General features: G+C 42.4%; 1 protein-coding gene across 6 annotated transcripts in view; it reads right to left on the bottom strand.

The window, feature by feature from the left end:
- Positions 1-18,482, bottom strand: part of alkal1 (ALK and LTK ligand 1) — a 119,903-nt gene that overhangs the window by 63,934 nt on the left and 37,487 nt on the right. For 2 of the 6 annotated variants that reach the window (XM_078539714.1, XM_078539713.1), the window contains exons 2-4: positions 6,211-6,471; positions 2,496-2,549; positions 2,298-2,381 (exon numbers count right to left, since the gene is read on the bottom strand). In XM_078539714.1, the coding sequence (XP_078395840.1) occupies positions 2,298-2,381; positions 2,496-2,549; positions 6,211-6,469 (397 nt within the window). In that variant the 5' untranslated portion in view covers positions 6,470-6,471. Of the gene's footprint in view, positions 1-2,297; positions 2,382-2,495; positions 2,550-6,210; positions 6,821-7,291; positions 7,975-18,482 lie in introns of those variants that run through there. The other 4 variants (XM_078539711.1, XM_078539712.1, XM_078539709.1 and 1 more) reach the window with 4 other exon arrangements.

Genomic DNA, 18,482 nt, shown 5'->3' with positions numbered 1-18,482 from the left:
CACCTACATCAGGGAAGTCTTTTCCTCATTGCAGATATTGATGAAGTATGTGGCAGTTTTATTCCAGTCTGTAGGCATTCTTCCACCCCTACACCCCATCCCCAACCCCTCAACACAGCAGTGTCCCAAAGCAATTTGGTGCCTTGTCCTCATTAGAAGTACAGAATTCAGCCTAGGAGGAACTGGGCAACCTCTTCATTTATCATGTTTTCCTATATTATGTTATGATAGGTTACATTGAATGGGATTATGGTGATCAACTTGCATTTTATTACAATGCCCAATGATGTCATTAATTGCATGAAATATCCTGACTATAAGTATTTATCATAAAACTAGCCACTGCCAAACTAGTGCAAATGGAATAAAAATATTATGACAGAGCACAGTACCTTTGTCGTAACATTTATTATATCTGTTGTGACCATTGTCTACAATTTGAGCATCAATTCTATCTGTTAATTGTCACCTTCCTCTTTCGTTATGTGCCTAAGAAAGTAACTGATTTTTTTTTACATTTGGTGTACTTAAATTAATAGACAGAAAATCATGAAGCACACAGATCCGTGTCCAAATTCCCAGCATGTGGCCGTAATGTGGAGCAAAAATTCACAAAATCTATCCTTATATATTTAACATTCCTTGGGTGAAATACTGTTTCTATCTAAAAATTGGAAGCAATATAATTAAATAAGTTTGTTTGACTGTTACAAATAAATGAGAATAATTTCAGCAAAATATTAGAAATGAATATGTGATTCTCAATATACTATCATCAAACAATTTTGATCAGAATTTGATAATTACATTGTACATATGCAAACATATGATAGATGAAGTCATACAAGTAAACTCAAGGGCTAGTATTTTTTGGATGTCGGAGTTTCCCTTCCTGCCATCTGAATACTGGTATGAACTGGTCTTATATACCTTAAAATGGGGCACCAGTAAAAACTGGGAAATAAGAGTACTGGTCTGAATTGTTTTTTCCTTCATGGCTGCCCCCCACCCCCCCACAACTTCCCATCTGATGCCTAAGCAGGCTCACTTTTCGGGCTTCCCCTTGAACTCTTCCCACCAGCCTGAAAATTGAAGCTGGGCGGGAAATAGTTGCCAAGCAGTCATTAATTGGCCACTTTGGGGCAAGGGCTGTGGGACTGGCCTAGGTTTTGCCCATCCGACCGTAAAATTACAGGAAGGTGGGCTGGCCAGGTGAAAGCTCAGTGAGAAGGCTATCTGGAGAGTTTTACAGTCACACCCCTGCCCACAAACCTGCCGGTGAGGAACTTAAAATTCTTCCCTAGATTCCAGGCTTGGACCAATGACCAAATATGTGCCCCAATGCCCAAAGTTGACAACTAATTGGCATCTGAGTTAAGTTCTATGACAAAAGATGTAAGAAGCCCAACTTTAACTCAGTTTGTTGTTCCCTTCATCCTCATACTATCTGGTTCCCTAGAAAGGAACATCTGAAAGATTTTCCCCACACCGGCTCTTTCCGGATTGACATCACCCACAATCAAAGTTCATGGAGGGAGCAGGCCAATGCTGGGGACCCACAGAAACCACCCAGCAAATCAGGAATGGAGGGGCCAGGGGGATGAATAGGAATCTTCACGATCAGAAGGAGGGAGAGCCTGGGGCAGGAGAAGCCCAAGGTATCCTTTAGTGACAAGGAAAAATACTGTTTTTAATTGTTTCAAAAATTATAATTATTTCTCTGGGCTTCATGTAGCCAAGGTCCTCAGTGCTGTCATCTTTTACTAGTGGGTTTGAGACCTTATAGCACTTAGCCAAGCCTGTAGTCAAAATGGTACACATGCCTGATGACATCATTGGGTCATGACTTTACCATTTAAATTAGGTCCCTGATCCATCAGGGCTGGAGGTATTCACAAGCCTAATTTCAGGTTTGTTAAAATGCTGGGGAACATGTTGAAAATTGTAGCACCAGCAGGAGGTTAAAATTTGCCAATAGCTTTGAATGGCAGTTGAAAACAGCAGTCAATATTATCCTAATGAAGTAATCTTGAAACACTTTTTACCCATTTTGGAGCATGTACTCTGTGACACCTGTTGCCAGTTAGTCGCTCATTGAGAATTATTGTCCAAAAACATCAAATGGAGAACTATGTGTTCACATTTAGCTATTCTTCAGCCAAATATAAATTTTCACCAAATCACATTTAACAATTCAATTTAAGTTCATAACGGTACATTATAAAGAATTAAAATAAAGAAGAAAATCCTTTCATAAGGAATAAACTATGGATAAATAAAAGGTGTTTAGTACTTACAGGCTGGTGTAGAACAATCCCTTGTGTTATAGTAGAGACGTTGAAATTGCTTACTGCATTCTGATGAGAATGAGATTGGTCCTGCTTGATAATTAATAAGAGGTTTACAAGAATACTTCTATCACAGGAAAATGTATTATTATTTTAATAAATCATTATTAATTTAACACAGTATGTTGAATACAGTACAGTTCCTACCTGCAAAATGCTTTATGAACTTTTCTTTCACATTGGGGTATCTATGGACAACCTCTGTGGAGGAAATGAAGATGTTTTAGATATTTTCAATGATAACTTTGCTAACCCTTATCCTTTTTATCTGACTGGCAAAAATAATATATTTTGCACTGGCATACATGGATGACAAATGCAGGTGTCTATTTTCATTATCTCAAATTCCAAATGTACAAATTTGAAAAAATTGATTTGGTTTTCACAAAGACATGAAGCTGCTGTCCCAGGAATGTGACACCTTTCTATTTATTTTAGAGAAGTGTCACCGTCAAATTGAGGACTCTTTAAGGTTGAGTTACAAAGAGGGAACTTTAAATGCTGAAAATCTGAAACAAAAAAACTACATAGGAAGCCCATCAGTTCTGGCTTTGCACCAATAATATTAACCATACTTTTTGAATGGTGTTGGATCACCTGTGTATTTACAGCATTTTCTGTGTTTTACACAGAAAATTAGTTCTACCTTTAAAGTGAACTCATCATCAAGTCGAGACCTTTCTTGCAACTATGAATATATGAACAAGGGAAAGGGTGCTGTTAATATTTCTACATGCTTTTATTTTGGTCAGGCCATCCATCCCAATGGAGGATCAAATTAATGTCATTTTCCATCTAACAGTTGAAAAATAAGAATTTCTGATAAGCTGCAGAATGCATGAAGACTATGAACAGCAAGTGTCTTATGTAGCCATTCCTGTCCATGAACTCACAACTGAATTGGTAAAAAGTTGGCAAATAGATATAATGTTTCATTAGTTTATTTTTCGAGATCAGCAGTACTCTATTGATCTTGGTATCAGAGTAAAACACATGTCAGCCTAAGAAAATCATGATTTTTAACCCTGACATGCTGGATTTGAATCACATCTTTTCTTGCCTTGTTCTGCATTCCATTGTATTGAAGGAGGCAGAAATGCAAGAGATAAATTACTTAATTAAGTAAGCTGAAGTGCCTCAAGAATTTTGCAGAGTTACTCAATAATGAGTAGTTCCTTCTTAGCAGTGGGATAGTTGTAGCATCCTGTCACATACCTATAGGAAACAGTCACAGTGCAGCACTTTCTTAACCTGTCATTACTACAATTCCAGACTGCCTGAAGTGACAACCCATGAACTAATGCAGCATCAGTTGTGTTCATCTGCAACCTTCTCTCGTGATTCAAAATGCTATCATGGATATGCAACGGATGCACATGCATTTAGCAGACCAGTACCAAAGGTAAATTGCAAAACTCTAAAAATCTGGATTTTGATCTCGTCAGAGTTCTGCAGAATGTACCATCTAGCCAATGCATCATGATGCTACTCTATCAAAGTACCTCATTGATAGCAACTGCAATAGTTTTTAGTGGCTAACTTCAGAAGACAATAGAACAGAGATTAATTATTTTCTGATGAAATTATAAACATAGGCTATGAACTTTTAAAAAGATTTCACACCTTTGCAACATTTTTGTTTGATTTTGATATTTATAGCTTTATGTTTCCACAGACCATACAGAGGATGGAGCTGACTCGCTTTTCTGAAATAAGAGTCAGTAGAGGGCACTATTGTTGCAAATTAATATTTTGAATCATAACTTTCAAGCTGTTTATCATTATGGTCATCACATTGAGTACAGAGTATACTTGATAAGTTGGCTAAAGAAAGTAACCTTAGTTCTTATAAAGCTCATGTTTAAACATGTATAGCCTCTCTGGCAGCACAGCCACAGACTTAGTTACACCAGGTTCAAAAGCTGCATGAAGACACAGGTCCTCATATCCAACTAAATCCTAAAGTATGCTTTATGTGGGTGCAAGTGGAGATGAATTGACTGGGTTTCTGACAGGTGGTGCCAACCCCACATGACTCCTCTCTGAATCCAGATCAAAAGGGGGCAGATCACAGAAAGTGGCCATTGTCCCTTTTGTCAGGGCTTTTCAATGTGATGGAAAAGGGTTCAGAAAATTGGGTCCCATCATAAATCCCACCCTCCATCCCTACCCAGTATACACCCAGGTAGCATTCTTTCAGGTGCAAGGGTTTCAGATTAAAACACTCTTTGATGCCACATTTATTGTATGCATGCATTCTACTTTAAACATTATTACCATATGGTGGAATTAGCCAATTACATTAAATAGGCAAATGTATCCATTAAAATGGCAGATTAAAGGATTTCATATAATATCAAGGCCTTTATTTTTTGTTGTGACTAAGCCTGCTGTTAGATTGCACTATTAATCTGAAATCTTGAACTACAGTGCCAAGCATTCATTAAGATCCCTGTTGTACAGCCAATTGTGAATATTACTCTGTCTACCAGGAGAAAGTTCTACTCCCTAGTTGGTAAACTTGGTTGGAAAACCTTGGTTGGTTTGGACAAGGTGAATCCCAGGGATTTCTGGATCAGGGGCCACAACATGGGGCAGAACCTGGTTCTGCCATTATTCCACAAAAACTTTTCCCAGGTTGCCATTTTCAGGTAAAATGTCTCTGGTGGACCTATTATATACACCCCCCCTCCCCAAACAAAGGAGACATTTTGGGGGAGGAGTCCTGAGCTACCCCAGGAATTCAACTAAACACACTAAAATGCCTCTGTAAGAGGCTTTTGAAAAAAGGATATTTGAAAACTGGGTATGAGAAGTTTCAGTAAATCTGAATTTGAAAACTAAATTAACCCAAATTCTCATTCAACACAACAGGCACACTGAGGCATTATTAATGTAACTCCAAGTTCATAATGTAACACTTGTTTGATTCTAAATTGCAGCTCTTTATCATTAGCTTATATTTATTGCTACTTCATGTTGTTCAGCAAGTCCATTTTCCAGACTGTACTAAATATATGTTAGCTGGAGTATTAAACCTAAAAATCTTCACATTTCAATTTATAGAGTTCTAATTATGTTCAAAGGTTTCATTATCTACATCTCAAATCATCTCCTGCCATGATCACAACCAGAATACTGAGGTGCACTCAGATGAAATAATTTGTCCTGTGGGTACATGGAGCACATGACCCTGCAATGGGTCTGGACTGCTTCACACGTTAAACAGGGGCAGCTTTCATTTTATTTGCTTTAATTTTTGACAAAGGAGCACACATTTTTTTTCCCAACTTGGAATAAAATCCAGAATGTGTCGTGATATGCAGCACAAGGCAAAGCTTAACAAGGGAATCAAAAACAACAAAATAAAAAAGATTTTGTAAATGGTCTATTTCTTGTTAAATCAGCTTGTTTATAAATTGCTATTCACGACTTTTTGCGAAATGTATGAATAAATCTAAGCATTGACACATGAATTCCACAAACAAAAACATCATCTGATTTCAGATCAGACACGACCTGGCGGCTAGGAACAGTAACGCTTTAAGCTTGGGCTGTCCCAAATCCTTATATTACTTAGGATTTTATATTGAAACTACAATTGTTCCTTTCAGACATCGCACGGAAACAATGAAGGATCATCCTATCGTGCTCTTAATGCCATTCCTAATGAACAAAGTGCGCGTGCTTGTATTTTTGTCCCTATCATTGTGGGTGGAACGATCCATACTTCTCCACGTACTCACATATGACATCTCGGGATTAAAGTCTGTTGTCGCCAGATTAGTGTTGGGAAGTGCAGGAGGACACCGCGTGTAACAGACACACACCCACTCAGGCACATACCCCGTTCACTTCTTACCTATTGGTTTGTCCAGCCTTGGGACAAACGCGGCTTTTTCCTTCGTGAAGTGTTTGTAGTCTGGGTCCAAGGCATTTAAAGTGCTGTATCGTTTGGCTATGTGCCTGCCCCCGTGATTGCTGTCTCCCACGCCTTTTAAAATGAGATCTAGAGGCGATTGTCTCGTTTTCTGCCTCGATTCTGCTCTGCTTTCACAGTGTCCCACAGTGACCAACAAAAGGACGATGCCCAGCAAAGTGTGCCATTTCCTCCGGCCCATCTCTAGATAAAAGAAAGATCGAGAGAAGATGACCATTCCTTTCAGAAGCTTTTGGAGTACCAGGACAACCAGGAATTCTCCCCTAATCCTGCCAGACAGCTTGCTGACCGAAAAAGTGCTTCAATCTTGCCCAGGGGATGGGGGGTGTTAAACCAGAGCGGGTAGCAACCAGAGCGCTATCGCAAAGTAAACGGGCTTTTATTTTTACATAGGGTTCCTTAGATCAAATCTAAACCTCCTCATCACGGGATGAGGAGGTGTCACAAGGACAACTCAATCTCCACATTCCTGAGTTTTTATCCTGTTCTACATCATGCGAGCTGTCGCTCTGACCCTCCCCCTTAACACTTGTTTCGTTCCAGATTTAATATCTCGTTAGGTCACATTTATAGACATGGATTAAGAAAGGTATTGCCAAAGCAGCACATTGCAATCCAGGCTTTAGTTTAGATCTACTTTGCACACATCACTGGATCGATCCATTTAGCAAGCTGCAGGAGGTTTTCGGGGTTAGAAACAAATGTACAAACGACGCAGAATTTAGACGGGAAATTACTGTGTAATTTTGGGTATTTACATTTGTTGACTAGAACAAGTGTGTGTCCCTCTCTCTCTCTCTATAACTGTTGTTACGCCATTTTAACAATTCGCTCCGAAATAACACATTCCATGAAGTAGCTTAAAGTATTTTAGAAATTAAATTAAAAGCTCAACTGATCAAAGTTCCGTCAAAATATTTCACAGTAGTTTTGTAATATTAGCGGCCAGCCCAGCACTTCCCACTGACTTGGGAATTGTGATAAAAGTATTTCGCAGGCTCACCTGGACGTCAAATGATGTGTTTTAGGCGACTGTCAGATTTCTCCCGAGGAAGAATGAAGCGGCTTTAAAAGGTGCTCCTGTGTTTTCAAATTTCTCTTTTGCGCTAAGTAGATCCAGTGGTTCTAAGTAAAATGCACAATGTTCTGTATTCATCCATCCATACACCAGGCTTTTATACAGCGAGCAAGTGTTAGTTCAATATGATACTATCGACTTTAGGTGGGTGGCAGGCAATGAAAACATCTCCTGGTAATCTCTCTTCAGAAGTTCCCGCTCGCACACGTCCTCCTTCTCCCGGTGGACTGTAACTGAGGTCCATCAATTAGGATAGGGTTGAAGTCTTCTGAAAACTAAGATTTCCCCAAGAGCAGGAAATGCCTGTCGAGTTACTTGCAAATCTGATCATCAGAGGCTGTGCCATGTTGTGCAAGGATTATGTTCACAATTTTGGGATTCCCTCAAAGCTGCTGACGTCAAAATTGTCTGGTGGAGCCGGCAGAGCCTTCAGTAATTTAAAAGACAAGAGGTCTGTAAACAGCAAATGACGGGAGAATTGTACGTTTACTGAAAAGGATAATGAGCCCTAGGTTTATAAACTAGTGCTTTACTTAATTTAAAACGATCTAGTGTGAGCCTTGTTAAACCACATTAACTTCAGGCTTCAACCTTCAGGGCAAGAAATCCTCCTAACCGTGTCGCCCGAACAAAGGGGGTCCTCTAATCTTATGCGTTCAAGTCCAATGAATGGTATCGTTCTTCTTCTGAAAGCCCACCCTTCAATAAATTCATCTTGCAAACATTTATGAAAGTTGCTGGTGTAAATTGGTTCATTAATGGTTTGTAAAGCCAGTTATTGCTGCCTGCTGCCGAATTGCACAGCCTTCCCAGCTCCACTCAGTCACAAACTCAACTCAAGCAGTATAAACACAACGCAAGATGCTGGAAATACGCAGCATCTTTGGAGGGAGAAGGAGAGGTGATGGGCCAGATGTTCAATTGCTGGCGAGGTGGGGGCCCAGTGCAGGCAGGTTTGAAAATCGCGGTCCCGGGGGGCTGGGCTGGTTTTCATCTTCCAGGCGGATAGCTTGAGTTGAGAAATTTCCCAGCCCGACACTCAGGCAGGGTGGGTTGTGTAACAGAAGAACACAGTTATTTCTTCCATGTGCGTCAGTTGCCTGAAACGTCAGCTGGGACACACTTGACTTCTACTTCCCCTTCAAAAAGGACTAATGCCTGGACAGGGTAGTCTTGCATGTCCAAGCTGTAATCCGAATGTGGCACACCACCAAATTGACGAGGTTCATCCTTGGATGCCAGATTCAATGTCCACATGTGCCTTTGTGTTGTTTCCCTGCAACAGAAGAGGGGTCAAAATGCCAAAGATGTGGCCTGGACTAGGTGAGTGTGTAAGCCTCAGGGTGAGTCGTCCTGTCGAGGAGAGGGGCATGGAGATTGCCAGGCTGCCCTCTGAGGCCAGTATCGAAGATGGCAAATCTCCTCTTTCCGATGCCAAAGGCAGTGCTATAGGCATCTTCGAGCATGGCTTCATTGATGGGAGTGATGGTTATTCAACATGGGGCAGGTGAGCCAAGCATAATAGAAATTTGGCACATGGTGGAGCATTAAGAAAGGGTTGTGGGCCAACGTCCTGTTAATATGGTTTTAGACAATGACCTGGAGTGTGCTCGCACTGACCAAGGCTTACACTAATGATCTCCTGCTGTGTTTCACACATATTCCATCACCACATTCCCCAACAACCATCCCCCCCACCCCCCCACCCCCTCCCCCCGGCCCAACAAACTCCCGGAGTCAGCTCATCCCTCGGGCATCAGGAGGAGGAAGCGATATCTGTGGATGCACCATCACGTCTGACCAGCCCACACTCAACCAACACAGGTATCAGCACTATGTGTGCATTCAGGGTGGGTGGCACATGGTGAAAGGCACTACACCAGAGTGCAGGAGGAGGTGTCTGAGTCAGAGACATCTGTGCGCAGTCCTCCTCAGAGGAGGGAGGGCAGTCACAATGATGCTTCAGTAGGTATTGAGGTGGGGCCTCAGGAACTTTTAGAGAAGAGTACTTGGATCAGCAGCAGCAGATGTGCGGACATCTGGCGAAGCTCCCTGAGGCAATGCAAGCTCACAGACTGTGACTGGAGGAGTTCATCCTGGTGATGAGCTCGATCTTGTCTCAATGGCCCAAATGCATGACAGAATGGCCAGTCTCATGGAGAGACACATGCAGCATCATACAGGGTGCATGCAAGAGCAGCATGATGTCCTGCATATGGTCCATGGCAAACTCAATAGCCTGGAGCAGTCCATTCAGGGTATAAGCATTGAACTCCATGGAGTATGCGAGGTACTCGATAACATTAACAAACTGTTCCAGTACAGTTACAACACTGGCACCTACCTGGAAATCTATATGTCTTGGCTACAAAAAGCAGGACAAATCAACCCAAATAATTACCACCCCATCAGCCTGTTGTCAATCATCAGCAAAGTGATTGAAGGTGTTGTCGACATGGCTATCAAGTGACACTCACACAGCAATAACCTGCTCACTGACACTCAGCCTGGGTTCCCACAGGGCCACGCAGCTCCTGACCTCATAACAGCCTTGTTCCAAACATGGACAAAAGAGCTGAATTCAAGAGGTGAGGTGAGAGTGACTGCCCTTGACATCAAGGCAGCATTGGACTGAGTGTGGCATCAAGGAACCCTAGCAAAACTGGAGTCAATGGGAATCAGAAGGAAAACTCTCTGCTGGTTGGAGTCATGCCTAGCGCAAAACAAGATGTTTGTGGTTGTTGGAGGTCAGTCATCTCAGCTCCAGGACAGCACTGTAGGAGTTCCTCAGGGTAGTGTCCTTGACCCAACCATCTTCAGCTGCTTCATCAATGACCTTCCTTCCATCATAAGGTCAGAAGTGGGAATGTTCGCTGATGATTGCACAATGTTCTGCACCATTCATGACTCCTCAGGTATTGAAACATTCTGCACCCATATGCAGCAAGACCTGGACAGTATTTAGGCTTGGGCTGATAAGTGGCAAGTAACATGCACGCCACTTTAGTGATAGTCAATGACCATCTCTAACAAGGGAGAATCTAACCATCTCCCCTTGATATTAAAAGACATTACCATTGCTATCAACATCCTGGGGGTTACCATTGACCTGAAGCTGAACTGGACCAACCATATAAACACTGTGGCTATGAGAACAGAAGCTAGGAATTCTGTGGAGAGTAACTCACCTCTGGACTCCCCAAAGCCTGTCCACCATCTGCAAAGCACAAGTCAAGAGCGGCATACTCCCACTTGCTTGGATGAGTGCGGCTCTAACAACACTCAAGAAGCTCGACACCTTCTAGGGCAAAGTAGCCTGCTTGACTGACACCCCATTCAGTACCTTCACATGAGCTATCAAGACTCCAAATTAACATCACCACTCTCAATGAGACCCGCCATCCTGGACAGGGGCAGCTTAATGAACAAGCAAGGGAATGCACTTTCTACTGGAAAGGAAAGGCTGACAGCGACCTTCGTGTACACGAATTGGTGCACACAGCTGCCAAAGTGTGCTTAGCTTGGCCTCATTATAATAAACACCCTTTTCCGCCCAAAGAACAAATACAAAACCACCTGGTGGCATCCTACATCAAAACACTGGCACCTCCTGGATTCTGCCATTGTCCACGTCTCTGTCTCTCCCTCTCCCTGTGTATCTCTGTTTCTCTGTCTCATGCTGTGGGAACTATTGAGGTATATCCCTCTTGTGCACAGCAGGGAAATTCCTTACACATTTTCTCCTGGATTGCCATTTCTTGTGGCTGAGGAAATCCTCCCAGAGGCACAGTGTGGCTTTAGACCAATGTGGCACGGTCCTTGTTGCCAAATAAATCCAAGAAAAATGTTGAGAGCAGCACCAGGAAATCTTCATTGCATTCATCAACCCGACCAAAGTATTTGATTCGGTAAATAATGAAGCCATACGGATTGTGCTCCAAAGATTTGGATGTCCAAGAAATTTCATCACAACCCTGCAACTGCTTCATCATGATATGGCTGTAACTGTCTTACATGGGAGACAGTGTCAAGCAAGGCTATCGGATTTCCCCCATACTATTTACAATCTATCAGACAGTGGCTATTCACCTCATTAAAAATCAACTGCCCTCTGGTGTCAGTATTAAATACTGCCTAGTTGAAATCTCTTTAACCTTAGTCACCTCCCTGCCTATACTAAACTGACCACCATGGACATACATGATGTACAGTTTGTGGATGACTGCAGTGTCATTGACCAGTCCCCACATTGGATGACTGCAGTGACATTGCGACAGATTTGCAAGCCACTCAATTCTGCAATTCTCTCATCGATTCTGCATATAAGAAACTTGAATGTTGCAAAAACAAAACTCATATATCAATCCAGACCTAATCAGCCAACTATTCCACCTACCACATATATTGGAGTAGAGAAACTTGAATATGTTGAGCACTTGCCATACCTTGGCAGTCACCTCTCTCAAAAGGTCACCATTGATGAGGAAGTCAAACACCAGATCAGCTGTAGCAGCTCCTACAAACTATGGCAGCGACTGTTTGTCAACAAAGAACTCCACAAGTCAATAAAAGTCCTAGCGTACAGAGCAGTTGTTGTCACCATACCCTTGTACTGCAGTGAGAGCTGGACGGTGTATCAGTGACATATAGCAGAGCTAGAGAACTTCCATCAACTGCGTCCTCTGGATTCAATGGGAGGACTGACAACCAAATGCTTGAGCCCTTCTTGAAGTCAGCTCCTCAAGTATTCAAACAAAACTCCTGCAAAATCACCTTTGATGGGCCACCAAAGTCCTTCTGGATTACTTCATCTTCTGGATTATTTTGCTGGACTGGACACTGTGTTCAAATGGCTGAAAAACGTATCCCCTGCCAGGTCCTGTTTTCTGAAATGTTATATGGCCAGAGTTCCAGTGGAAAACAAAGAAAACACTTTAAAGACACTCTGAAGCTCTGCTTGAAGTGTGACAGCATTGACATTAATGACTGGGAGGAGCATACTACAAATCATTCAAAATGGTGACAACTTGTCCATCAAGCTGCATCATGCACCTTAATGATGAGGTAGAGCAGCAGCAGAGAAAGCAGGAAAAGCAAGCAAACTCTGCACTCCGTATCCCACTACCTCGTGGGATGACCTGGTCCATCACCCCAGAGATCTGCGGGTTGAGAATCGTCCTGTTCAGTCACATGAAGAGCCAAGGCAGGAACTCACAAACTTGAGTAGACATCATCATTGAATTGAGGGACAGCTGACGATGACGCTATTGGTGGATGGTCCCCCTGAGGACCAAGCCCGAAAGGTGCCTGGGCGCAGCTTTCCCGCAGCTGGCTGGGGGCATCCGCAAAGGCTCATGATCTTAATCCCAATTGGAGTGGCATTGATCATCGGACCACAGCTACTGTTTTCCCTGCACAAGGGGGGCCTTGCAGCTCTGGCCAGAATTTATTTTTTTAAAATTCAAACCCCTTCAGAGGATCCTCAAGATGGAGGTATTCTTGTAGCCCCTATTTTGCAATTGCAGTGCCTACCTCTGGCAGTGTTGCGGCCATCCTTCCACTGTCCTCTAATTGGGCCTACAACCTCAGGGATCCATCCACTGCCCTTAATTGGACAGCAGACCTGGAGGCTGTCAATTAGGTGGTTGTCTTCCAGAAGTTCGTGCCCGGGGACACATTGGCATCACGTGTGGGTTTGGGATCCAGAAATGATCGCACCCCTTGGTTATTTTTTAAATGGGACAAAATTACACATTAGGGCTAGAAGAGATGGCCTAAAAATTAGAACCAGATCTTTCAGGAGTGAAGTTAGGAAGCACTTCTGCATGCAAAAGGTTGAAGTTAGGGATTCTCTCTCGCAAACAGCAGTCGATGTTAGGTCAATTGCAAATATTAAATCTGACATTGATAGATTTTTGTTAAATAAAGGTTTTAAGGGATATGGGTTGTGGTTGGGTTTATGGCATCAGGTCACAAATCAACCATGTTTTCATCGAAAGAAAGAACTGGCTCAAAGGGTTAAATGGACTATTCCTGTAGGTTACAAATCACCTATATCGAGTTTAGCAGCAGAACTATAGTAAGAAAGACAAACATTCCCAACATGCCCCCAGCTCTCCTGTTCACCCAACAACCCCCAAACCCACGGCCAAGAATTGTAGCTTCCCTGTGATACAGATGTTCTTCGGTTATGCTCTATAATCAAAGGTTGCAGCTGGACCCTGTTCCCAACAGCAACATGATGTGCAATTGAATGTAGCTATCACATGGAAATCATAATATGGGTGCCACTGAGCCCTGGAATGAACCCGATAGTAAAATAGAGATTAAGATATAGCAGAGCAGACTGTGTACCTGGAATGCAGTATGTGGGAATTTGTAGACATCGAGACTATTCAGAGTGACCACATCTGCAGTAGATGTCTTTATCTCAAATCTCTCTAGCTAACAGTCACTGAGCTGCAGTGCAGTTGGAGACACTCCAACACATTAGGGAGGGGAAGCCGCATCTGGACAGTTTGCTAGAGACGTTGGTCGTGCTTGGTAGAGAGATGTGGGTTCAGAACTGGGTTGATATGACTAATAGTTTACAGAGTAAGGGGAACTCAGGTAAGATAGAGAACGATGATCTGCAGAAACTGATCCTATCCAACAGGTGCAATGTATAAGGAAAGATAGCCAGATGCAGACCATGGCACCTTCGAGCATGGTACAAGGCAGCTGGAGGATTCACAACTCTCCCTGATCGTGTCCTTTTGAAGTTTGGAGGATTGGTAGTCTCAACTTGGATTTCTTTGTTCTGACTCTGTAGAGGCTGCAGTATTTGGCGTTTTGCTTGTCTGATTTTTGACCGTTTTCTTCCTCTCCTTGCTGTTGTACTTTTCCCTATCAACGGTTTTCTTTCATGCACAGGTGTCGTGGATTTATCCCTTTGTTTACGTTGACTGCCTTCCCTATCCTTGTTCATTGAATTGACACTGGTCCTTTTTAATCATATTGTCCGCCATGCTTTGCCTTTAGAGCGACGATTCCATTTAGCTCCTGGTTCCTGAAGTTTTGGGGAATCCTGAATTGTGGCCTCCTGAGGGGAGGAAGGAATTTGATTAAGGTCTTTGTGTCTCTCCGATTGCAGTAACCCCTATGTAGTGGGAAGGTCAGTATCCTCTAACTTAAAAGAGATGGCCCTCATCTGATTCGGTTTTGTTTCTAGTTAAGAAACTATTTGGTTATTTGCACCCTGGGCCATTAGTTCTGATGGATGGATCGGTGTGGATGCACTTACCGAGGGGTCAATATTGACAGATGAATGTGAGATTGTACCAGCAACTCCTATCACTTGAGTTTCGACTTCGATCGTCTCTGACTGTGCACCGAGTGATGAAGAGTCATGGTCGCACTCAGGTACTCAACGATCCAGCTGGCCCGTTTCCTCTTCAGACTGAAGAAGGTTATCTTCATCTGTTTGGGAATGGGCTGGATTATCTGCTTCAGCAAAGAGTGTCAAAGATTCTGCACTGAAGTCCCAGTCAAGGTCATCAGAGCTGTTGGATGGTTTGAGGGTCTCCAACTTGGTATCTCAATGACTGTCTTGCACTCTTTTGATTTTGGCAACACAGGTGTCCTGGCTCAGGAGAGAAAATTCCTGATTGCAAATCACATATAACATCTTCAGTACCTGCTTGTCCTCATATTGGAGTGGTTCTAGAAGCATGCATATAACTGGTAGTCTAATCCCTCTCAGGCCATATAATGGTGTGTCTGTTGTCCACAGCCCAAGGCTGGCTAGCCACAGTTCTCTATCAGACAGGGCAGTCATACTTGGTCCTGTGCCTAACTTAAAATTAGTAATGCGCCCATTGTCAGCATTCCAGAAGATATATCTGGGATATTTAATCTCACCTAGGAAGCATTGCTAAACAAAAAATAAAAAATACCTGGAAAAACTCAGCAGGTCTGGCAGCATCGGTGGAGAAGAGTACAGTTGACGTTTCGAGTCCTCATGACCTTAGTTCTGTTGAAGGGTCATAAGGACTCGAAACGTCAACTGTACTCTTCTCCGCCGATGCTGCCAGATCTGCTGAGTTTTTCCAGGTATTTTTTATTTTTTGTTTTGGATTTCCAGCATCCGCAGTTTTTTGTTTTTATATATATATATAGATATATATAGGAAGCATTGCTGTTCTGGTGTGGCTCCTCTATTTCGTTGATGGCTTTTTGTGTGAAAATTCACTGATGATCTTCTGTACATTTAGGGGTTTTTGACTGGCACATTTTCCCATAATGATCCAGCCTTTTACAGTGGTATAATTCTGCTGTGCTTGCAGGACACTGTTTGTGCCTGTGAGGCTTTTTGGCACTACAGCACCAGCATGGTTTACTGCCACCTTAAGTTTTAATTGCATATGGTCTTCTTTGCCCTGGAGCACATTTTGTTGTTTAATGTGCTATACTATCATCGGGAGGGTGTTCTGTACCATGGTTTATCTTCTCCTCTTATCCATTTTGCTGACAGACCTGAAATTGCCCGGCAGGCCAATTAAGGGCAGCCCAGTGTGAAACGTGAGCAGCAGCGCTGAGCACTGCCTGTGCGGTTGGGGCTGGGTGGGGGCTGGGGTAGTGCAAGCTGGGGGAGCGCAACCTTTGCACGTGCACACGAGAGCTGCCTCAGGGAGATGAACTAATTTCAGAATAAATATGAAAGGTTTTATAAATGTTATGAAACATGTCCCCTCATGTGACTCTGTCACATGAGCAGGGACATGTTATTAATGAAAAATAAAGCTGTTATCTGATTTTTATTTGCTTTGGAAGCCTCATCCCGCCCATGGGTGAGGTTTTCAAAAAAGTGCAAAGGCCGATGCCTGCCAACCGTGAAGTTGGACGGGCAGTGAAAAATTTCTTTCAATTAATTTTTTAATGGCCTTAATAGGCCTTTTAATTGTCGCCGGCGCGCTGCCAACCAAAATATCACGCATCATTTTACACACGGTCAGGTCGGGCGTGTGCCCACCCGCCGAACTGAAAATTTTACCCCATGTTACTATTTTGAAGAAGAGCAGGGGAGCTATATTTATCCCTCAATTAAATTCACAAGAACAGATTATCTGGTCATTGTCACATTCCTGTTTGTGGGTTCTCGCTGTTAGTGGGAACTCCCTGTGTGCAATTTGGCTGCCGTATTTCCACAATACAACAGTGACTACACTTCAAAAATACCTCATTGGCTATAAAGCACTTTGGGATGTCCAGTGGTTGTGAAAGGTTCTATGTAAATGCAAGTGTTTTTTCTTTTTGGTCTAGATGGCATAGATTGGAAAGATGGCATATGCTTATTAATCCCCAATCCTCCAGTTCTTCTGTTGCCTGTTAATAACCTGATGCTATATTTTCACCACAATTATCTAATTCTCCCTGGGAGAAATAATGAGTTATTACCTGGTGCCCAGCGGCAATTGTGTAGGCATTTGTTTTTATTTGGAGGGGCGAGGGGAAGTGTTTGGATATGAGCTTTCCAGATCAAACAAAAATTTCAAAAGGACAATTTTTCAAATAGGAATTTCATAACAATGTTCAAATAGAAACATTATCCTTTTCATTAATCTAATAATTCAAATAAAGCAAATGAAAAGAATAAAATAGGCTTTTTAGACAAACACTCTAAAACATGAATTTCAAACAGCAGCTATATGTTGTTAATCTATCAATAACTATGTTACTATTCACTGCATTATCTCAATGAAGATTTAGAAGCCCAAGCTATATAATCGTTTTTCACTTAGATACAGGGGCGGTGCCAGAGAATTATAACTGTTAAATTCTTGTTCAAAAAAAGGTGTAAGGATAAGTTCAGCAACGTACAGGCCAGTCAGTTTAATATTGATGGTGGGAAAGCTTTTAGAAATGCTAACCTGGGACAAAGTTAACAGTCACGAGGACAAGCGTGGACTAATTAAGGAAAGCCAGCATGGATTTGTTAAGGGAAAATCGTGTTTAAATAATTTGAGTTTTTTTGATGAGGCAACAGAAACGGTTGTTCAGAGTAATGCAGAAGATGTAATGTACTTGGACCTCAAAAAGGTTTGATAAAGTGCCACATGATAGGTTTGCCAGCAAGGTTGAAGCTTGTGGAATAAAAGGGACAGTTACAACATGGATACAAAGCTGGCTGAGTGACAGGAATCTGAGAATAGTGGTGAACGGCTTTTTTTTGGACTGGAGGAATGTCTATGGTGGGGTTTCCCATGGGTCGGTATTAGGATTATAGCATTTCTTGATCTACATTAATGGCATAGGGCAAGCAGGATTTTTGAAGAGTCAGGATGACTCCGCAGTCCTTCAAAAATGGCAGGCGCGACCCAGATGTGGATGCCCTGTCCCCATTTCTGACAAATCCAATTATGCCGATAGGGAAAAGGGGATGGGATGTGATTCACACATGGGGGAAACCCCTACTCAGTAGGGGAGCTCAGCGCTGAGTTCAAGCAGACTCCATTTTGGCTGCTGCATGGGCCTTAACTTGCAGCGTGGAAGTCATGGATTTATGGAGTAGATATAAACACTCTTGAAGGGTGGATAAGTTCTATTTAACTATCATGATATGAAAGTTTTTTATATCCTCCATTCTTTAGACTGTAAAATAAAAACTGGCTGTAGGTGTCAGTGAGAGTTAAAAAAATGCTCTGCCCTACTGCTTTAATTGACAAGCCAGGTGGTGTAGCATCTGTTCTATCAGTTTCAATAGTTCTTTGTTGACATTTCCTTAAGAGCTCTCTATGAATGCTTGGCGAAGTTCCAAAATCTGAAATTATTTCAGCAGGCAGGCTCTTTGTTCACAGTTTGATTATCAGGTTAAAGGGCCTATTAAATGATTAGCTGTCTTTGGTGTGAGGCGTGGATAGAAGCTTTTATAAGAGATTAAGCACTTGAGATTTAAAAGTTTTGAATGGGCTTTTATAAATGGAAGGTGTTTTTTTTACTATCAAGGCTGTATAGTGGGAGCTGAATTAGACTTTCATTTCCACATGGCTCCTGGGGACTGCCCATGGTGGATACTGGGTAAGTTGGCACGGATTTGGCATGGAGGTTAAGAGAGTGGAGCAGCTGAGGAGTAAGGGGG

Source organism: Cetorhinus maximus, chromosome 4 (genome assembly GCF_964194155.1).
Source record: "Cetorhinus maximus chromosome 4, sCetMax3.hap1.1, whole genome shotgun sequence".
Taxonomy (NCBI): Eukaryota; Metazoa; Chordata; class Chondrichthyes; order Lamniformes; family Cetorhinidae; genus Cetorhinus; species Cetorhinus maximus.
This window is presented reverse-complemented; position numbering and strand designations above follow the sequence as displayed.